Here is a 17239-nt window from a genome sequence, read left to right on the forward strand (position 1 = left end):
AGAAAGCTGTGAAAGTATATGCGATGTAGGTCATTTAATATGACATTTGTACAGAATTGTGAAGTGTACTGTGTCTGGGTTTTACATAGTGGCTTTGCCTGAGTTCAAGGTTATTTGTGATAACTTGATCAATTTGAAACATTTTGTGACTGTTAAATAATAGCAACATTAAACTTATACACCACATGTTCTCTGTAACCTTTCCATCCCTTAACTATGGTATCTTAAGTCTGTAACCTAGTGAACCAGTGTTAATATTCAATGATAGAGACTTAAAAGAACGTTTGTATATTGCTCTGGATTAATGCCATCTGCCAAATGCTCTAAATGTAAATCTATGAGCACAAAATACACACATCATTGTTTGTCTATACCTTTGATTCATATTAACTTCATACATTTACAGCAATATAACTATGCAGTATTAACAATACTTCACTATACATGTTTGATCATGTTTGAAAATTAAACCCCACAGCTCTGAAAAATATCTGCTTTTATTGTCTTTAATAAACAATGCTCATTTGATTACATTCTCTACAGCCTGATGTAGGAAATAAAGCAGACAGAAGCAGCCACTCCAGTTAATATCACCTCTGCCATATATAAATATCTCACACTGGTACAATATTGACATACATTTCATAATTTTATAAATGACAGCTGAAAAACACAAAAGGAAAAAACATTCACATCATGCACCCACATTCTTTCTATCTCTCGTACAGTCTTGCACACAGTGACAGCTCGGAAGGGTGAACACGCCATAAAAATACAGAAGACGAAAAAGATTACAAGGAATAACCTTGTCAATGGTGCCAACAAAGTCTTCGAAAAGAATGGCAGAATCATTGAGGTTTTCCAAGTTAAACTAAATGGCACATGATAAAATATTTTGGGGAATTATACAGGGATCTCCCCTGGATTTCCAAATGTCTCTAGCAAAGCTTAAGTGTGCATAAGTTAATGCACATGCAATGAACTGTTCAACAAAGCATGAGTGTAGCTACATGTGCCTCAGTACCTTGTTCTAAATCATATACCTTCTAGCAGAGAATAAATTGCAAATATTTGATAGCAAAAAAATGAAAACATTTATTTAAAACCTACAGTCAGGGGTCTAGCCAGCTAGTTTTATTCTCAGAAAGAGAAGTTATTAAGTAAATGTCAAATAAGACATTAGTGGCAGGAGTATTGTTTTTTATTTAGGTAAGAACACAATAAATAGGGGGGGAAAAAAACAAAAAACACTATTTCATCGAAAAAAGTAATCAAGCAGATTTTGGTCATAACAGCAACAAAAGTTTTCTTGCATTTTGGATGAAATTTTAGCTTACAAATACGATCTAAAATTGGGAAAATGGGTTTTGTAATGCTCAATCAAAAAAATTACAGCGGGACATAGCATAATGAACATGTTGCCAGGTGAGATAGTTTGATGCATGCATGTGAGCTTTAAAATGTTTAAAATGCCTGACAAATAAATGGAAACACGGCAGGGGGTCAGCAAAAATGTTACTAAACTCTACTGGAGGTTCCACTTAAATCTTATGAAATGCCTTAATGTGTTTTGCTCCCTAATTCAGTAGATGCCACTTTTTATATACAAACATTTTTGAAAAGAATAGAACAAAGAAAATAAAGTGGCAGGCACTTAATCATACTGTCGGTCTGGTTAGAGAACTGCAAAACATTACAGTGCTAACAGAGATAGTTTTATTAGACTGCTGACATTCACGTCCTGAACGGTTCTCATGATTCCATTTCATCCAAATCAAAGGCAAGTGGCTCAAAATTGAGGACACCCTCATAGGTCAAACCTGTGAAGAGAAGAAGAATGAATTAACCACATATAGAAAGTAGGCATTCCCTTGCCCCTGAAAAAAAAGAGAGTTGTTTTGCATGGAGAAACAAAAAAATGTTTTTCAGAGGTGGAGATTATGTGCTGTTTAATATTTTTTGTGCATTCCTCATTTTTAATGCAGTTCCATGAGTTTTAACAAATGCACATTATTTTTCCTATAAAGTAAAGCTCTTGGCATAAAAAAGCGGTTTTAATTTCCACAAAGATCAGCTTCACATGTGCATGTTGTACATTTGTAATATTCCTGTTGTATATTTGGAAGTGGAAAAATGTTGACATATTAAAAAAATAATCCAACATTGCAGAACTAATCCTACTCTATGATGGTTATAAAATACCATAGAACTTCTGAAAACACTCTCTATCTAAACAGCATGATGTGCTGCATCCTCCAAATAAACTTTAAATACAGTTACTACTAGCCTTTCATGGCATCGTTTTTAAAAGATAAAAATGTATGTAATTCAATGTCAAGGTCCCTGAAGCTTGCCATGTGCTTTATGTAAATGTACACAGTTGTGCAACTTGGCATCCATGCAAACTTTTCAACAGATTAATACATACTTGCTGTTGGTAAATGAGAGCCCTGACTTCAGACATTGTGGAAAAAAAATTAAATTAAAAATAATAATAATTGCACATTCACATTAAGACAGGACAGGACAGGACAGGACAAACAGGACAGAAACAGACTGAAATGCACAGTAAAAACAGCAGAAAAAAAAAAATTGGTGCGCCCCAGAAACCGGGCAAGAAAAATCACTACTGACACTTTAAACCTGGACACAACCTCTTTCAGCTCTTCCCTTCTGGCAGGAGCTACAGAGCTTTTTTTACCAAAACTGCCAGACAAAGGAAGTTTCTTTCCCCAGGTAATCACCCTGATTAACAACTCACCATAATTATATTCCCTGCTTCATATCTATAAGTACTGCCTTATCAGTCATCACATCATCTGTATGTAACCGTCAGTCATCACATCATCCGTATGTAACCGTCAGTCATCACATCATCCGTATGTTACACACACTACTGCTGCTGTATATACTATATACATATATATACACACACTATACTATATATGTATATGTACACTTTATATATATTCTGTATTCCTATTTAATATTCATACTGTCAATTTTGTCTCAAATCGTCTATATTGTCTTGTAAGGTCTGTTTTGTATAGTCCAAGCTCAATGTATAGTATAATGTTATTTATGTCTGTACTTTTGAGACCCACAAACAGCTAGAACCAAATTCCTTGTGTGCGTCAACACCCTTGGCCAATAATCCTGATTCTGAGAAGTAGCTGCTGTTTCAAACCTCTATGTTACAAACCCCCACACCATCAGGTAAATAATTGCAATCTGCAGTCAAGACTCACGTTTCCACTCTTCAATCTCCAGTTCTCGACTCTCAAAGCTCTGGTCATATGGCTCTGCTTCTGGTTCATCATCTGGGTCATGGTACTGGGAAAAGTATGGATGAGCCAGAGATTCAGCTGCAGTTATTCGCTTGTCTGTATCCAAAACCAGCATCTTCTCAAGGAGGTCCACAGCTGTGATAGTAACAGAAATTCCATTCCAATTGCATCACTGTTAATATTTTAAGAATGTAATGCATTCTGATAATGTGCCACATTTAATACTGTGGTCTAGTTTGGATCCGTGTACTATTGAAAAAATAGTAATAAATATTTCAATTAACATGACACAAAACTTCACTGTCACTTATCTACACTTGTATATTTATTAATCTTACCCAGTGGATTGGCCCCAATGAACACATCAGCGAAATTCCTTTTAGGCATCTGTGGCAAGGAATTAATGTAATTCCTGGCCTGTAAAAAATATATATAAAAAAATAAAGGGGTTAATTTTTATTTATGGGTGTTCGCAAGGAGCATAATCATAGGATTTACTAAAGATTATTCTGTGTGAGCTATTTATACTTGCAGTCAGACTTTCCGAATAAACCATTATTAGGGCACAAAAAGCTGTATTAAACAAGAGAATTTGCAAACAGAGGTGGAAAAAAGCAAGGAAAAGACTAGGATGGCTCAATTCAGGGCTAATTTGCTTCCAAACAACTGCATCTGGTTTACTTATAACTCTGACTAATTTGATGATCATGGACAAAATGGACATTAGAATGTGGTACCTTTTTCATCTAAATCTCCAGCACACTCTTAAGGTATAAATAGGATTGGATGCTTTTTTTCCCCTCAAATACATTTAAATGCATGCTGTGACTTGGGAAATATCTCATTAGTATGCAGCTCTGCATAATTGATGCAAGATTCTCCTTACAATGCAGCAGGCTTTAGGATGACAAATCCGTGGCTTCCATTTTCAACACGCATCAGTTAATACAAAGCAAAGAGCTCAGATTCTAAATGAGGCCAGTCACAACAAGGGAGCATGAAAAAGCACAAATCCTGCACAACACATGCGATGTTTCAGATTTACTGGGTTTTCATGTTAAGGGATCATTTAGGGGCAAAATTTCAGATATTCAATAAATATGGAGTAAACTGATAATGATAAGTCCCTCTTTCTAGTGCACTTTCACCATAACAGTGTTTATATGATAATGCTTTTCCCCCCCTCTACAACCATGGCTAATGCAGTAAAACCATGAAGGTAAACAATACGGCCTTATGAGCATGAGCAGGCCTGTGCACCTAAAAAATAGGAATAATTACAACATTGTGCTTGGGGCAGGGGCCACAGAAAGCTCACCTCATGGCTAGGCATCCTGCTTATTAGAGAGGCAGGGGGAGTTCCTGTGAGCCGCATTATCTGCTGTAGCTGGTTTATATCTACGACAGCCAGGTCAAGGGCTTATAAGCTTACATAATTCACAAATTACCTGCTTTTGTTTGTCTCCTATTTAGGAGAGAAGAATGGAAAGAGAAGGAACAGAAAAAGCAACAAGGAGGTTTGACATGCACATATGGGATACAATGCTGCAAAGAACATCCCTTTAGACTTGTGCGTTATGATCATTCCCAGAGAGAACATAGCCGGCACCAGCAAAGCTAAGATCAAAACTCATTAATTAATTCATTCAAATCACAATCAATCCAATCATTGGGTTTATAAAATCACCACAGTTTACATCTTGAGAAAATTAGTAAAGCATGTAGCACAATACTACTTGTATACATAATGCTCGGTACATAGCCTTCTCTATTTTCCCCATTCAGAAACATTAACAGTAGCCACTGCAAAGTGCATTTTGCTTTGTTTTGCACAATAACCAATTCATAACTATGCAGGCTTCATCATATCTGGAAAAACACGGGAAAGGACTGCATGACATCAGGTATATCTAAGCAGGAAAATATTGAAGGCTATGTTGTAGAAGCTATACAACAGATTATGCAAGAATGGGAAAGCATGCTGCAGGAAAAGGTGTCTCGTAGGTGAAGTCCAAAAATAAGTTCGGAAGCACAACAAATTAGCTTCATGTGGCAAAGCGTAGTGTGGCAGCCTCCATACATGACACTCACAGATTCTGATGACATTTTCATCAACAGCTCAGGTTCTGGAGTTCCAACGAGCAGCAATATAAGTTTCAGCTGGTCAATGTCTACATTGGAACATAAAGGAAAAACAGAGGCAAAGCAGAGACACTGCTGCTACACAGCCTCATAGCCATGACCATGCAGCTGTCAGCACTGGTATTTCCATAGACAGAACCTTAACCCTAGGGTCATTTATGCAATGTAAGCAAAAACCAGACAAAATCCTGGAATAAAAAAAGGTTAGGAATTGAGGTGATGTGTGTTGCATCAGCACTGTGAAAATAGACAGATTACTGAAAACAGAAGAAGAATATTAATGAAAACACTAAGATTTAACACGTCAAATAGGTGTTTAAAATGAATAAATAAAATCCTGTATTATAACATTATTATTATTTAACAAACAGTTTAGACAAACAAGAAAAAAAGAATAGCAATTTCAACCTTCACTGTATTTACACGTGAACAGCTAAGAGTTTCGTTTTGCTACAGTACACAATGTATATTTCAAGCACAGCCATATTTGTGTATACTGTAGCACTGCATGACGGTAAAAATAGCAAAGACTTGCCTAGGGCAAAAAAAATAAAGCCCAGGTATGTTCAGCCCACAACAGAATCATCAGCAGTGTTCAAGCAAGTAGTTGAGACATGAAAATCTGTGGGGATAAAAAAAATGCGGTAGTGTAACAGGGGAAAAATAGGAGCATTAATCTTTACACCGACACAAGAAAAAGAGAAGAGAATGTGGACCAGAGGGGCATGGTATTCCTTGCAAGGCTGCTCGGTGCTTTCTCAGAAGTAATGTGGATCACATTTCCTTATTAGCACGCTTTGCGGTGAACAGCCACGGGGCGAGGCTAAAACAGCATACGAAGACACTTTCTACTCTACTGCAACATACCACCTGATAATAGCCCAGGGAAAGGCAAACATCTTAGAAATATTCATATTTATACACATATAAGCGAGCAAGTTCAAACAAGCACAAGTCAATTGCTCCAGAGTTTAGCTGCATGTGTTTAGAAGGATACGGTCGGTGCCAGGGAACAGCGTTCTCCCAGTCAGCAGCTCAGCCATAATGCAGCCAACAGACCAAATATCCACTGGAAAAATAAAGCCAAGGAAGAACACATCAGCAGAATATTCATCTTGTTTGCCTATTTTCTAATCAGATCTTAAAGCGCTTTTGACATGATAAAAGAATCTGAAACATAAAATGACAATACAGAAAAGGTTTTTTTCTTCTTTGAAATAAATAAATAGATCAGTTTGCATGGTTTTTACAGTTGTGCTCAAACGTTTACATAACATGAAAGAAATTTTTAAACAGTCATTTATTTGAAAAATATGACTGATAATGTAAAATATTTGTTTCTTATCTAACGATAGTGGACATGTGAACTCATTAATTACCACATAGATGTTTGACTCCTTTTTAAAACTTAATGATAACTGAAGTTTTGTTTCTTGAATATTTATGAAACACACAGGCTGACACAGATTTAAATGGCTATTAAAAGGGACATTTTTACACCATTACTAAATGTAATTGTAACTAGTGGCACCAAGGGGAAGACAAAAGAACTGCCAATACAGATGTGTAATAAGGTAGTTAAACTTTATAAAGCAGGAAAAGGATATAAAAAGAATCTCTCAACACTTGAAAATGCAAGTCAGTACTGTAGAAACTCTGATAAAAAGGTGGAAAATAAGAGGTTCTGTTGATACTAAGCCACGGTCAGGGAGACCAAGAAATATTTCACCCACTACTGCCAGAAGAATAGTTTGGGACACAAAGAAAAACCCACAAATAACTTTGAGAGAAATACAGGCTGCTCTGGAAAAAAGTGCTGCTGTTGTTGCAAGGAGCACAATAAAGATTTACTTGAACACAAATGACTTGCATGGTGAAAGCCATTACTGCACCTATGCCACAAAAAGGCCTGCCGTCAGTACGCCAGACAGCACAGAGACAAATCTCACAGCTTATGGAGCTGTCAGTCAGAGTGATGAGTCCAAAACTGAACTTTATAGTCACAACCATAAACTCTATGTTTGTAGAGGAGACAACAAGGAGCATGGTGGTGGATTTCTTATGTTTTGGGGCTGTGTGAGCTCCAGTGGCTCGGGAAAGTTCAAATTGATGGCAAGATGAATGCAGCATGTTATGAGAAAATACTGGCAGCCAGTTTGTATTAGACAGCATGAATGCTAGGCATGGGACACTCTTGGATGTTCCAACATGACAATGATCCAAAGCACAAGGCAAGATTGACCCTCCAATGGCTACAGCAGAAAAAGGTGAAGGTTCTGTAGTGACCACCACAGCCTCCTGACCTCAATCATTTTCAGAGGCACTTTGGGGAGATCTCAAATGTGCAGTAATTTACAGGAACTGGAGGCACTTTGCCAAGAAGAATTGGCAGCTATACCACCTGAGAGATTTAAGGACCTCATGCTCAGTTATTACAAAAGACTGCATACCATCACTGATGCTAAAGGGGGCAATACACAATCTTAATAACTAAAAGTAAGCAAACATTTGAACAGGGATTATCTCCTTATTTTCTTTTTTGTTGTGTTTTGTTTGATGATTGGGCCATTCTGTTATGTCTTACGTACAGCGGGTAAAATAAGTATTGAACACGTCACCATTTTTCTCAGTAAATTTATTTCTAAAGGTGCTATTGACATGACATTTTCACCAGATGTTGGTAACAACCCATTCAATCCACACATGCAAAAAAAAAAATCAAACCATAGATGTCCGTAAATTAAGTTATATATGAAGTTTGCCAGTACCGTATGCTGAAAAACAGCCCCACACCATGATGTTTTTGGGGTGATGTGCAGTGCCATTTCTCCTCAAAACATGGTGTGTATGTTAAAGCATCCAAAGGGTTCAATTTTGGTCTCATCCTACCAGACTATATTCTCCCAGTATTTCACAGGCTTGTCCAAATGTTGTGCAGCAAACTTTAAACGAGCGTGTATACAGGCCATGGCGGTTGAGTGCATTACTTATTGTTTTCTTTGAAACAACTGTACCTGCTGATTCCAGGTCTTTCTGAAGCTGTCCACAAGTGATCCTTGGCTCTTGGAAAACACTTCTGATAATTCTTTTCACTCCTCTGTCAGAAATCTTGAGAGGAGCACCTGGTCGTGGCCTGTTTATGGTGAAATGATGTTCTTTCCACTTACTGATTATGGCCCTGACAGTGCTCACTGGAACATTCAGAAGTTTTGAAATCCTTCTGTAACCAATGCCATCAGAATGTTTTGCAACAATAAGGTTGCGAAGGTCTTGAGACGGTTCTTTGCTTTTACCCATCATGAGATGTTTCTTGTGTGATACTTTGGTAACGAGACCTTTTTATAGGTCATCAGTTTGGACAGAACCACCTGATATTAATTTGCATTGACAAGGGGCAGGATTGCTTTCTAGTTACTGATTGTCTTGGCTTTCCATGCATTTTGCACCTCCCTTTCGTCATGTGTTCAATACTTTTTCCCTGTGTCATTTAACATTATTAAACACAACTTAATTTACGGACATCTTTGGTTTGATTTCCTTGCATGTGTGGATTGAATGGGTTGTTACCAACATCTGGTGAAAATTTCATGTCAATAGCACCTTTACTGAGAAAAATGGCAACGTGTTCAATACTTATTGTCCTATTAATTGGATTGTCCTTATTAGTCCTATAAGGAATAAAATTAATTAGTTTTATCTTCTCACTCCTGTGTTTTTTTATTTATTTATTATTATTTATTTAAAAATAATTTTTAAATGGTACACATCTTGCGAACTTTCCCAAGGTATTCAAACTATTGAGCACAACTGTACTTCAGTTTGTGAATATTTATGAACAAAGGCATTGTGCGCTGCCAGTCCCATAAGTGTTTACCTTTATACTTACATGCACCATGAATGTGCCCAATAAGGGCAGAATAGGAACTAAAATCAATTACAGAGAAGAAAGCACAGGATGTACATACAGGGTAAAATTCAGCAATACCATGCAATTCACTATTAATCATTGCAGATTTTTGACCTAGTTGTGACCTTCCAGTCAGTGCACTTGTTTTAATTACAATTCCATATAATCCGACATTCAACAAGTTGCCGTATAAAATATGACTCTAAAGAGAGTCTCGCATGGATGCATGCACAGTAGAATAACCCAAACATACTGCAATAATACAATAGTTATGTGGGAACAAGCAGTTTGTGCCGAGGCTCACAGCCAATGCTCAACCCTTTTAATTAAGATTTATATTGGCAATATTACTCCAAAATGCTACACATCATCTGTCATGTTTCCCTGTACATAACCAATCACATCTCCCTGCCTCAAACAAATTAGTGTAAAGGGTTTCTAAGGACTACTCATTAGTACGTCCACTATGGGCCATGCTTCCCAAGAAAAATCTCCATCTTGCAACACAAATACACTTGAACACAGAAGTATAAACCACCCTTAAAGCCAATTGTCAGTTCACGAAGGAGGAAACAGCTGGCATAAGAATGACAAATGTTTGTGGTGTAGACTGAAATGCAAAGTGGAATAATGTTCTTATGTTGCAGCGATAGCCATTCAAGTAGTTTGTGCTGAAACTGGCATCTTATTTTCCCCTAATATAATAATTTTCATAAATTGTACTACAAATGTACAGTAAGATAACAGTACCTGTCATGTTGTAGTGCATCCAGTTAAGCATGATTTCCGGAGCACGGTACCACCTGGTGGCCACATATCCTGTCATTTCCTCATCCGTATGCCGTGCCAGGCCAAAATCAAGGATCTGTGAGAAACATAGACCAGAGGAATATAAATTACATTTCAATATTACAAAGGAAACACCAATTCCTTACAGGAAGCAAAGATTTCCTTCAGCAATATCTAGGTCTGTCTAGATATTGCTGGAAATATACCAAGGAAAGTGTTTCATAATATTCTTAGGTGGTATGTTTGTCTTACCTTAAGTTCACAATCTTCATTCACAGCCAAATTACTGGGCTTTAGGTCCTGAAAAATAGACAATGATTTCAAACTAATTTACTGAAATCTGCAAGTAGAAAATAAATACAAGAAATTATAATTAGTTATAAGTTGACGATTTATATTTGATATACAACATTTATAATTATTATAATATACTAGTTAAAGGTGCCACTGTATAAAACATTTTTATACAAGAGACAAACAAGTTAAATATCAAGTCTGACAGAGGCTTAAAAAAAAAATACACAAAATATATGCCCTTTCCCTGCATGTCTAGGAAATATAAAAATACTTACTCTGTGAATGATGTCTGCTGAATGGATGTACTGTAAGTAATACAGAAGACACGATGGCATAGGTTAAAAGATTCTACACAGTATAAAGGAAGGAATACATTTACGTCCATTTATTCATACAAACTATCTTGTGAATTTACCTTGAGTCCTCGAAGGATCTGGTAGATTAGGAACTGCACATGGTCATCTGTCAGCTTCTGACATTTCACTATATTATTTAAGTCTGCACCCATCAGGTGAGTCACCAGGTACCTGCCAACACACAGCAGAGCATGTAGTAATCCTCTGGATTTTAGCCAAGTAACTAAATAAATAAATAAACTCCCACAAATAAGATATATAGCTTTTGAAAACGTGTTTTCCAATCATTGTTTATTCAGCATGCGCCATGGATAAAATAAGACAAGGGTCAGTCGCCAGACTTATTTCACCTAGAACATATGCATGAGACAAGATGCATCAGCTAACACTTGTTTTTCAGCTTTTGTAATAGTACTAATGATGCTAACGTACTGCAAAAGCAGCTAGTATTGACATGGCCATTTCCATTAACTCCCACACGCCGAGGCACTACATTGAAGTCAACACTGCATGTGCAGCACTTAATTGCGGTGCAGTGGAGAATCAAACGCTTACTTTAGTAATTGCCTCTAAGTAACTCAACTCTGTTTCTGTTCTATATGGAGTTAATGCCAACTGTGCCTGGCACAATCCCCTAACAGATGATTCACACTGTTCAACAGATATTTCACCACAAACAGATGACACATGCAGAGCCAGTGGCATTATATAGAACAGAACCTTCCTGGCACTACCTTGAAAGGCTTAAAATAAATTCTGCTCAAGCCCATAGACATTTTCCACACACTCTGATCACAGTATCTGAAACATTAAACAAAATAATGAGGTACTCTTACACACACCAACAACCTGCATAGAAAAAGAGTAATAATAATAATAATAATAATAATAATAATAATAATAATAATAAGCACACTCCACCCACAAACACATAAAACCACTCAAAGAATCTTATAGAACCAGCTTCCACACGCACGCACACAAAAATTACAGTTCACTCAGTTCATTGGGCAGGTAATAGAAGAGAAGTAGAATTAAGAGAATTGTTTTTCCCCTGTACTATAAAGCTCCCTTTTTCCAACACATTAAAAGCAGGGTGAGAAGCAACAAGGGCTGCATGCATTGTGCCCTTCATTCAGTGAGGTAAATCCAAACATTTAGATTTTTGGCAGCAATAGACAACACAGTAAGTCATGCATTCCTGTAGTAACACTCTTTCTTGAATTGCAGTCCCTAGCAACACTTATAGCACCTCTTGCTGTGTTTTTATGTGGCGCATATGTCATCGCACCCTATTTTCGTGTGACTGTATTTAGAAGAACCAACTGCCCCCGAACTCTACCGCATTGGTGTGTTTCCAGTTTCAGTTTTTATTATCTATCCTGCTTTTACCAGGGTTTGTTCTATACTTGGCTTTGATGTCAGAATCACACAGACAATATTGCACTGTTTACGAGAACTGACAACTGTCAAATTTTACTTTGAGAAGTTCAGGTAGAGTCACATTGTATGGTGCTGACTGCCACGGTAAGTATGCTCACACCCACTCAAACAAAATAAAATTCATTGAATACTTGAGCAAACAACAGACAATTATTTGACATGACATTTAATAAGACAACCATAAAATATATACGAGATATACTCAGGATACACCATATGGCCATAGGTTTGTGGACACCTGACCATCACACCCACGTGTCGCTCTTTCCAAAACTGTTGCCACCGTGTTGGAAGCACAAAATTGTATAGAATGTATTTATTTTCTGTAACATTACAAGTTCCATTCACTGTAACTAAGGAACCCAAACATGTTTCAGCAGGACAGAAAAATGTAGTCGAAAGCCTTCAGAGAAGAATGGAGATTATTACAATAGCAGTCAGATGGGACAACCTGCAATGGGATGTTCAAAAAGCACATACGGAGTTGATGGTTAGGCGTCCACTTTTGGCCATATAGTGTATGGTGATAGATTACTTTAGAAATAAACTATAAACAACTATCATAATAGTGTTTTGATCATTTTAAAATGCACATCACTTTTGTCCTACTCCACTTTTGGCCTGGAGTCATAACCACAATGCCACATCAAGATTGACTGCCACCACCCCGGTCCTGTGGCAAGACTGACTTTATGCATCAAAAGTGCTAGTAACATTTACTGTGAGGAAAAAAGGAATCTGCATCAACACTGTAGCTACAGTCACTATAGTCACTGACCAACAAGCAAAACTGACTTTTTAAGCCCACAGCATAATGACACTGCTATAAGAAACCATATGTAATTCATGATCTTTTTTTAGCTTACACTTAAAAGGCAAGGCAACACCTTTATTTACATGAAGAAAAATAGGGAGTTTCAGATTTGATGCTTTAACCAAAACAAAATTCAGATTAAATAGAATTGTATATTATTATATTAATAAGATTTTTTCTTAATATGATCATATAAGGTTTCACTTTAGAATAAAGCTGTAACGGTATGAAAAATTATTTTTAATTATAATAAAGTTAAATGGTCCAAAACCCATGTGTGTTAAATAATGAATCAGAGCATCACTTACACATCATTGAAATCCTCCAGACTGGTGGAAGGTGTGAAAACGTCCAGCAAGCCTATTACCTGTGTTTAATAAAAAAAAAAAATTAAGGAAAAAGAAAAGAAAAAACAGTAAGTATTAAGATTCTTTATTAAAAGTTCTCCATCAAGGGAAGGAGGACACACTTTGTACAAGATTGAAATTGCTAAACACTGCACATTGAAACTGTTCGATTTACACACAATGATATGGATGAACACACTGGTCATGAAACAAGACTCTTACTGTAAGAAGCTTTTCTTCCCTTTACACGTAGATGGTTCTGTCAGAGTTAGTGCATAAGATACCATTAGATACACTCAGCTCAGTCTATAAGGACACTCTCCTGCTGACAGTTTCTTCCCATCATATTAGGATGATGAAATATATCAGACACGCACCTACAGTGCAGTGCAATGGTGTGCAAAGTAGTAAAATGAAACGATTCTACTTATAAAATGACTCTACAAAGAAGGAAACACTAATTAAACCAAATCTATATTTCAGCATTTCAATATTCATTAGCCGAATACTTTCTTAAGCACACATGTAGTTTTATAAAGACGTTCTTTTCCAAATGTGGCTGTGAAAGTATTCTCCAGGTGATACCAGATAGCTGCAATAGTCTTTATATAAAAAGTGCTTTGTATTGCTCTCTATTTTGTTTTCCTTAACAACATGTAAATTGTTCTTGGCAAGACATTTAAAAGATTTACTTAAAAAAAATATATAATTTGCATGTTGCTCAGCGTTTGCAGGCTGCTTAGATTTTTTTGCATATCACTGTTGGTGCAGAAGCTCAACAAACATGGCCTCAATGCACATTTTCTCTTCTGATAATGTTATTAGTGTCATGCACATACCCACAATCAGTTTATGACTTTGAGGAAACATGAGTCAAAATGCTCATGCTGCAATACAGCTGAGCAGAGAATCTGACCCTTCTGTTAGCAATGCTGCTTGTTAGGGGCTTGGACAGTTAGTTAATGGAACATTGCTGCCCTGCTTACACTGCACACGAAACAACGACTGAAACTGTAAAATCAGAACCAGAAGAAAATATTTTAAACAGGGTCAACTGGCATAAAGTTGACAGACATCAATAAGCATTACAACAAAATCCGATTCTTGTTTTGCAGTAATCCATGAAAACAGGAAGCAATAACGGGATCGCTTCCCATCTGAACTCAAAACTGTTCATCAAAATACTCATAACTAGTGTAGCAGCTGTACAATAGACACAAGTGTAGTCAAATTTGTACTCTACGATCATTTTAAATAAAAAAGTGAATATTAGAAGGCATTTGTTCATTAATTGTTGAAATGAAGGCCACAACTACATTTGCATCTCAATTTTCACAACACAGAAGCATGATAAAAAAGAAGAAGGAAAACAGAAAAGGGAACAAGAAACAATGTGACAGACAAACAGAACATATTCAGAGGAACTCTGTGATAACAGGACACACTAACAAAACCTAAGACAATGGTTCTCAGCCACAGTGTCCTCTCAAAAAACTAGTTGTTTACAGAAGTCTACAGGTTTCATTTTTAACAGCTTACTTTTCACTGAATATCTAATATCTTTAAATGAACGAGTACACATGAGGTCTGATGTTGAAACCAAATGAAAACCACTGATGCAGCATACACACTTACGTTCTCGTGTTTCATGTGCTTGAGAAGCCGCAATTCTCTGTAGGTTCTTTTGGCATGGATAATGGACTGGAAAGGCCTTGAGAGCTTTTTCACAGCAACCTTCAAACCTGAATTCACATCAAGTGCTGAGCTGGAAAAGACAAAGCCATGACAATGACAATCAACAAAATTTGCCATACTTTTAATACATGTATAGTTCAACATCAATAACATAATAAGGATCTTGATAATTGCTTGTATAGTAAAATCCATTAAACAAGTGCACAGAAACAGCTGTGAATTTGATTTATTGGATGTTGATTGACTCTTACAGTAACACTGCGCCTAGAGCTGATGACATCATGTGTCACTCCAACCTTTCCCAACAAAAATATGGTTGATGAAATATTTCATAAGAACACATGAATACCATGACAGCAATCAAAGGAGAACAATCATACTGGTTATTGCTGACAGAAAGGTAATAATAACTCAAACAACCACTTTTTCTAAGTGTGGTGAGCAGAAAAGCAGCTCAGAACACATGATGTATAAAATCTTGAGGCTACAACAGAAGATGACCACAACAGTTTAGCCAAGTGCAGGAGTCCGAGGCTACAGAAGGCTCACCGAGCCTCTTGCTGTATAAATTTAACTTAATTTTATAATTTACTGCATAAATGAGCAAGGGTACAGATGTTCCTATTCCTGTGACCAGTGAGTATATGAGCAATACAATTTTTACAAAAAAATTGCCCACGTGCGTCATGTTGTGGCCTCAATACTGTAGTTCAACATCAAAACATTCAACGTTTAAACAAAACAACAGAGTTAAGACTTTATTACTCATGGACTGTCCAGAAGAAAAAGAAAAAAAATCAAGCTACTTCGAGCCAACCTTATCCGTCCTGCTGAGATCCAGTTACATAAGGTTAATGGACAGTAATGTAAAGGCCCATGAAATATAACCCAGGTGACTCAGTTGCCTAGCAATAAGCTCCTAACATTCTTCATTGGCACACACAACACATGCTGTCCACCTGTGGAGCAAAGATTTATAGCAAATGCGTTGTGGTGTTCAAACACGGACATGCCCATTTTCATTAAAGACACTTACTAATGAACATAAGAGTGAGGTCACTGGTAATAACCAACCTTTTTAGTACAAAAAAACAAATAGTTCTTTGATCTCTAAAGCTTGGTGTGCACCTGGGATCAGTCTATATGGATGATTTTTAAATGACATCATGAGAAGCTAATTCCAAAGCAAAGGGTAAAAAAAATGGGATCAAGATTTCTATTTTCTTTTTACAACGCCTAGACAATTAATCAAACAATTAATCAAGGTGGAGCCATGGACTTGTAATCACTGCTGAACACTTTGCAAACTCAAGTAATCTTGGTGAAAACAACCAGGTATGAATCATAAGAAAACAAAACAAAAAAAGAAAAAAATTACAGGACTCAACAGGAAAACATCATTTAAAAGCATCAGGTGATCTCAAGATGAGACAAGGAAGTGGATATTTTGCACAAGTTGGAAAAGTAACACTAGAAATGCTTTGTATGTGTGATCTGATCGCAGCATGTATGTCTGCAGTGCAGTGGGTTGTTAGTTAGTTAGTTAGATAGTACATTCAACAAACTAGCCTTCAGAAACAATCATCCTCCAAACAAACAACTCATGTTTCCTCGGAAGCTATTAGAAGCTGAACTCTACTCGGAATGTTAGCCGAGTTAGCTAACAGAGCAGCTACACGCGAGGGCCTGCAGGAATGAATGGAGAACTTAAGGGAAAAAATAAACAAAACATTTACCACACAGATCCGTATGCACCCGAGCCGACCGGAGAGAGGTTCTGATAGCGCAGGGGGACCTCCCAGACGGTCTTATTCACTTCCTGTCGATAAAACGTGGGTCTTTCTTTCTGCGACATTCCTGCAGAGCTGAAGCCCGCGGACAGGCGCAAACTTCTGCTTTAACTCCGCGTCAGTTTCGTGCAGCCGAAATGTAGCTAACTAACTGGAGAAAAACAGCGAACAAACAGCCGAACACGACGTGTTACAGCAACCTTTCACCTCGTACACGTTTAATTCGCAGTAATAGCACCAACTCGACCAAGAATTTAGCAGTCCTTCAGGAGTTTGTTACGGGTAACTTTTGGACTCTCCCCGTATGCCTGCCCTGGCACTAGTCACTTCCCTGCTGCTCCCTCCCGTCCTTCCCGCTCTAACCCCGCCAGA

General features: G+C 37.2%; 1 protein-coding gene across 2 annotated transcripts; it reads right to left on the reverse strand.

Moving 5' to 3' along the window:
- Nucleotides 1-479: 479 nt before the first annotated feature.
- Nucleotides 480-17232, reverse strand: mapk14a (mitogen-activated protein kinase 14a). Of its 2 annotated transcripts, none has more exons than XM_027167549.2 (12): nucleotides 16814-17232; nucleotides 15018-15147; nucleotides 13344-13402; nucleotides 10838-10949; nucleotides 10698-10727; nucleotides 10378-10425; nucleotides 10087-10201; nucleotides 6427-6498; nucleotides 4606-4685; nucleotides 3626-3704; nucleotides 3249-3422; nucleotides 480-1820 (listed from the first exon to the last, which is right to left on the reverse strand). In XM_027167549.2, the coding sequence occupies exons 1-12, from the start codon at nucleotides 16930-16932 to the stop codon at nucleotides 1753-1755; spliced, it is 1086 nt and encodes a 361-aa protein (XP_027023350.1). In that variant the 5' UTR covers nucleotides 16933-17232; the 3' UTR covers nucleotides 480-1752. The 2 variants fall into 2 exon arrangements, with proteins under 2 accessions (XP_027023350.1, XP_027023349.1); XM_027167548.2 differs by lacking the exon at nucleotides 4606-4685 and adding an exon at nucleotides 5379-5458 and having other exon boundaries at nucleotides 16814-17231.
- Nucleotides 17233-17239: the final 7 nt, after the last annotated feature.

Source organism: Tachysurus fulvidraco, chromosome 14 (genome assembly GCF_022655615.1).
Source record: "Tachysurus fulvidraco isolate hzauxx_2018 chromosome 14, HZAU_PFXX_2.0, whole genome shotgun sequence".
Lineage (NCBI taxonomy): Eukaryota > Metazoa > Chordata > Actinopteri > Siluriformes > Bagridae > Tachysurus > Tachysurus fulvidraco.

Coding starts and splice junctions, on each gene's coding strand:
- mapk14a (XM_027167549.2), bottom strand. CDS start 16,932: ATGTCGCAGAAAGAAAGACCCACGTTTTATCGACAGGAAGTGAATAAG. Junction 13,403..15,017: donor AGCACATGAAACACGAGAAC/GTAAGTGTGTAT, acceptor TATTAAACACAG/GTAATAGGCTTGCTGGACGT. Junction 3,423..3,625: donor CATTGGGGCCAATCCACTGG/GTAAGATTAATA, acceptor TTACTATCACAG/CTGTGGACCTCCTTGAGAAG.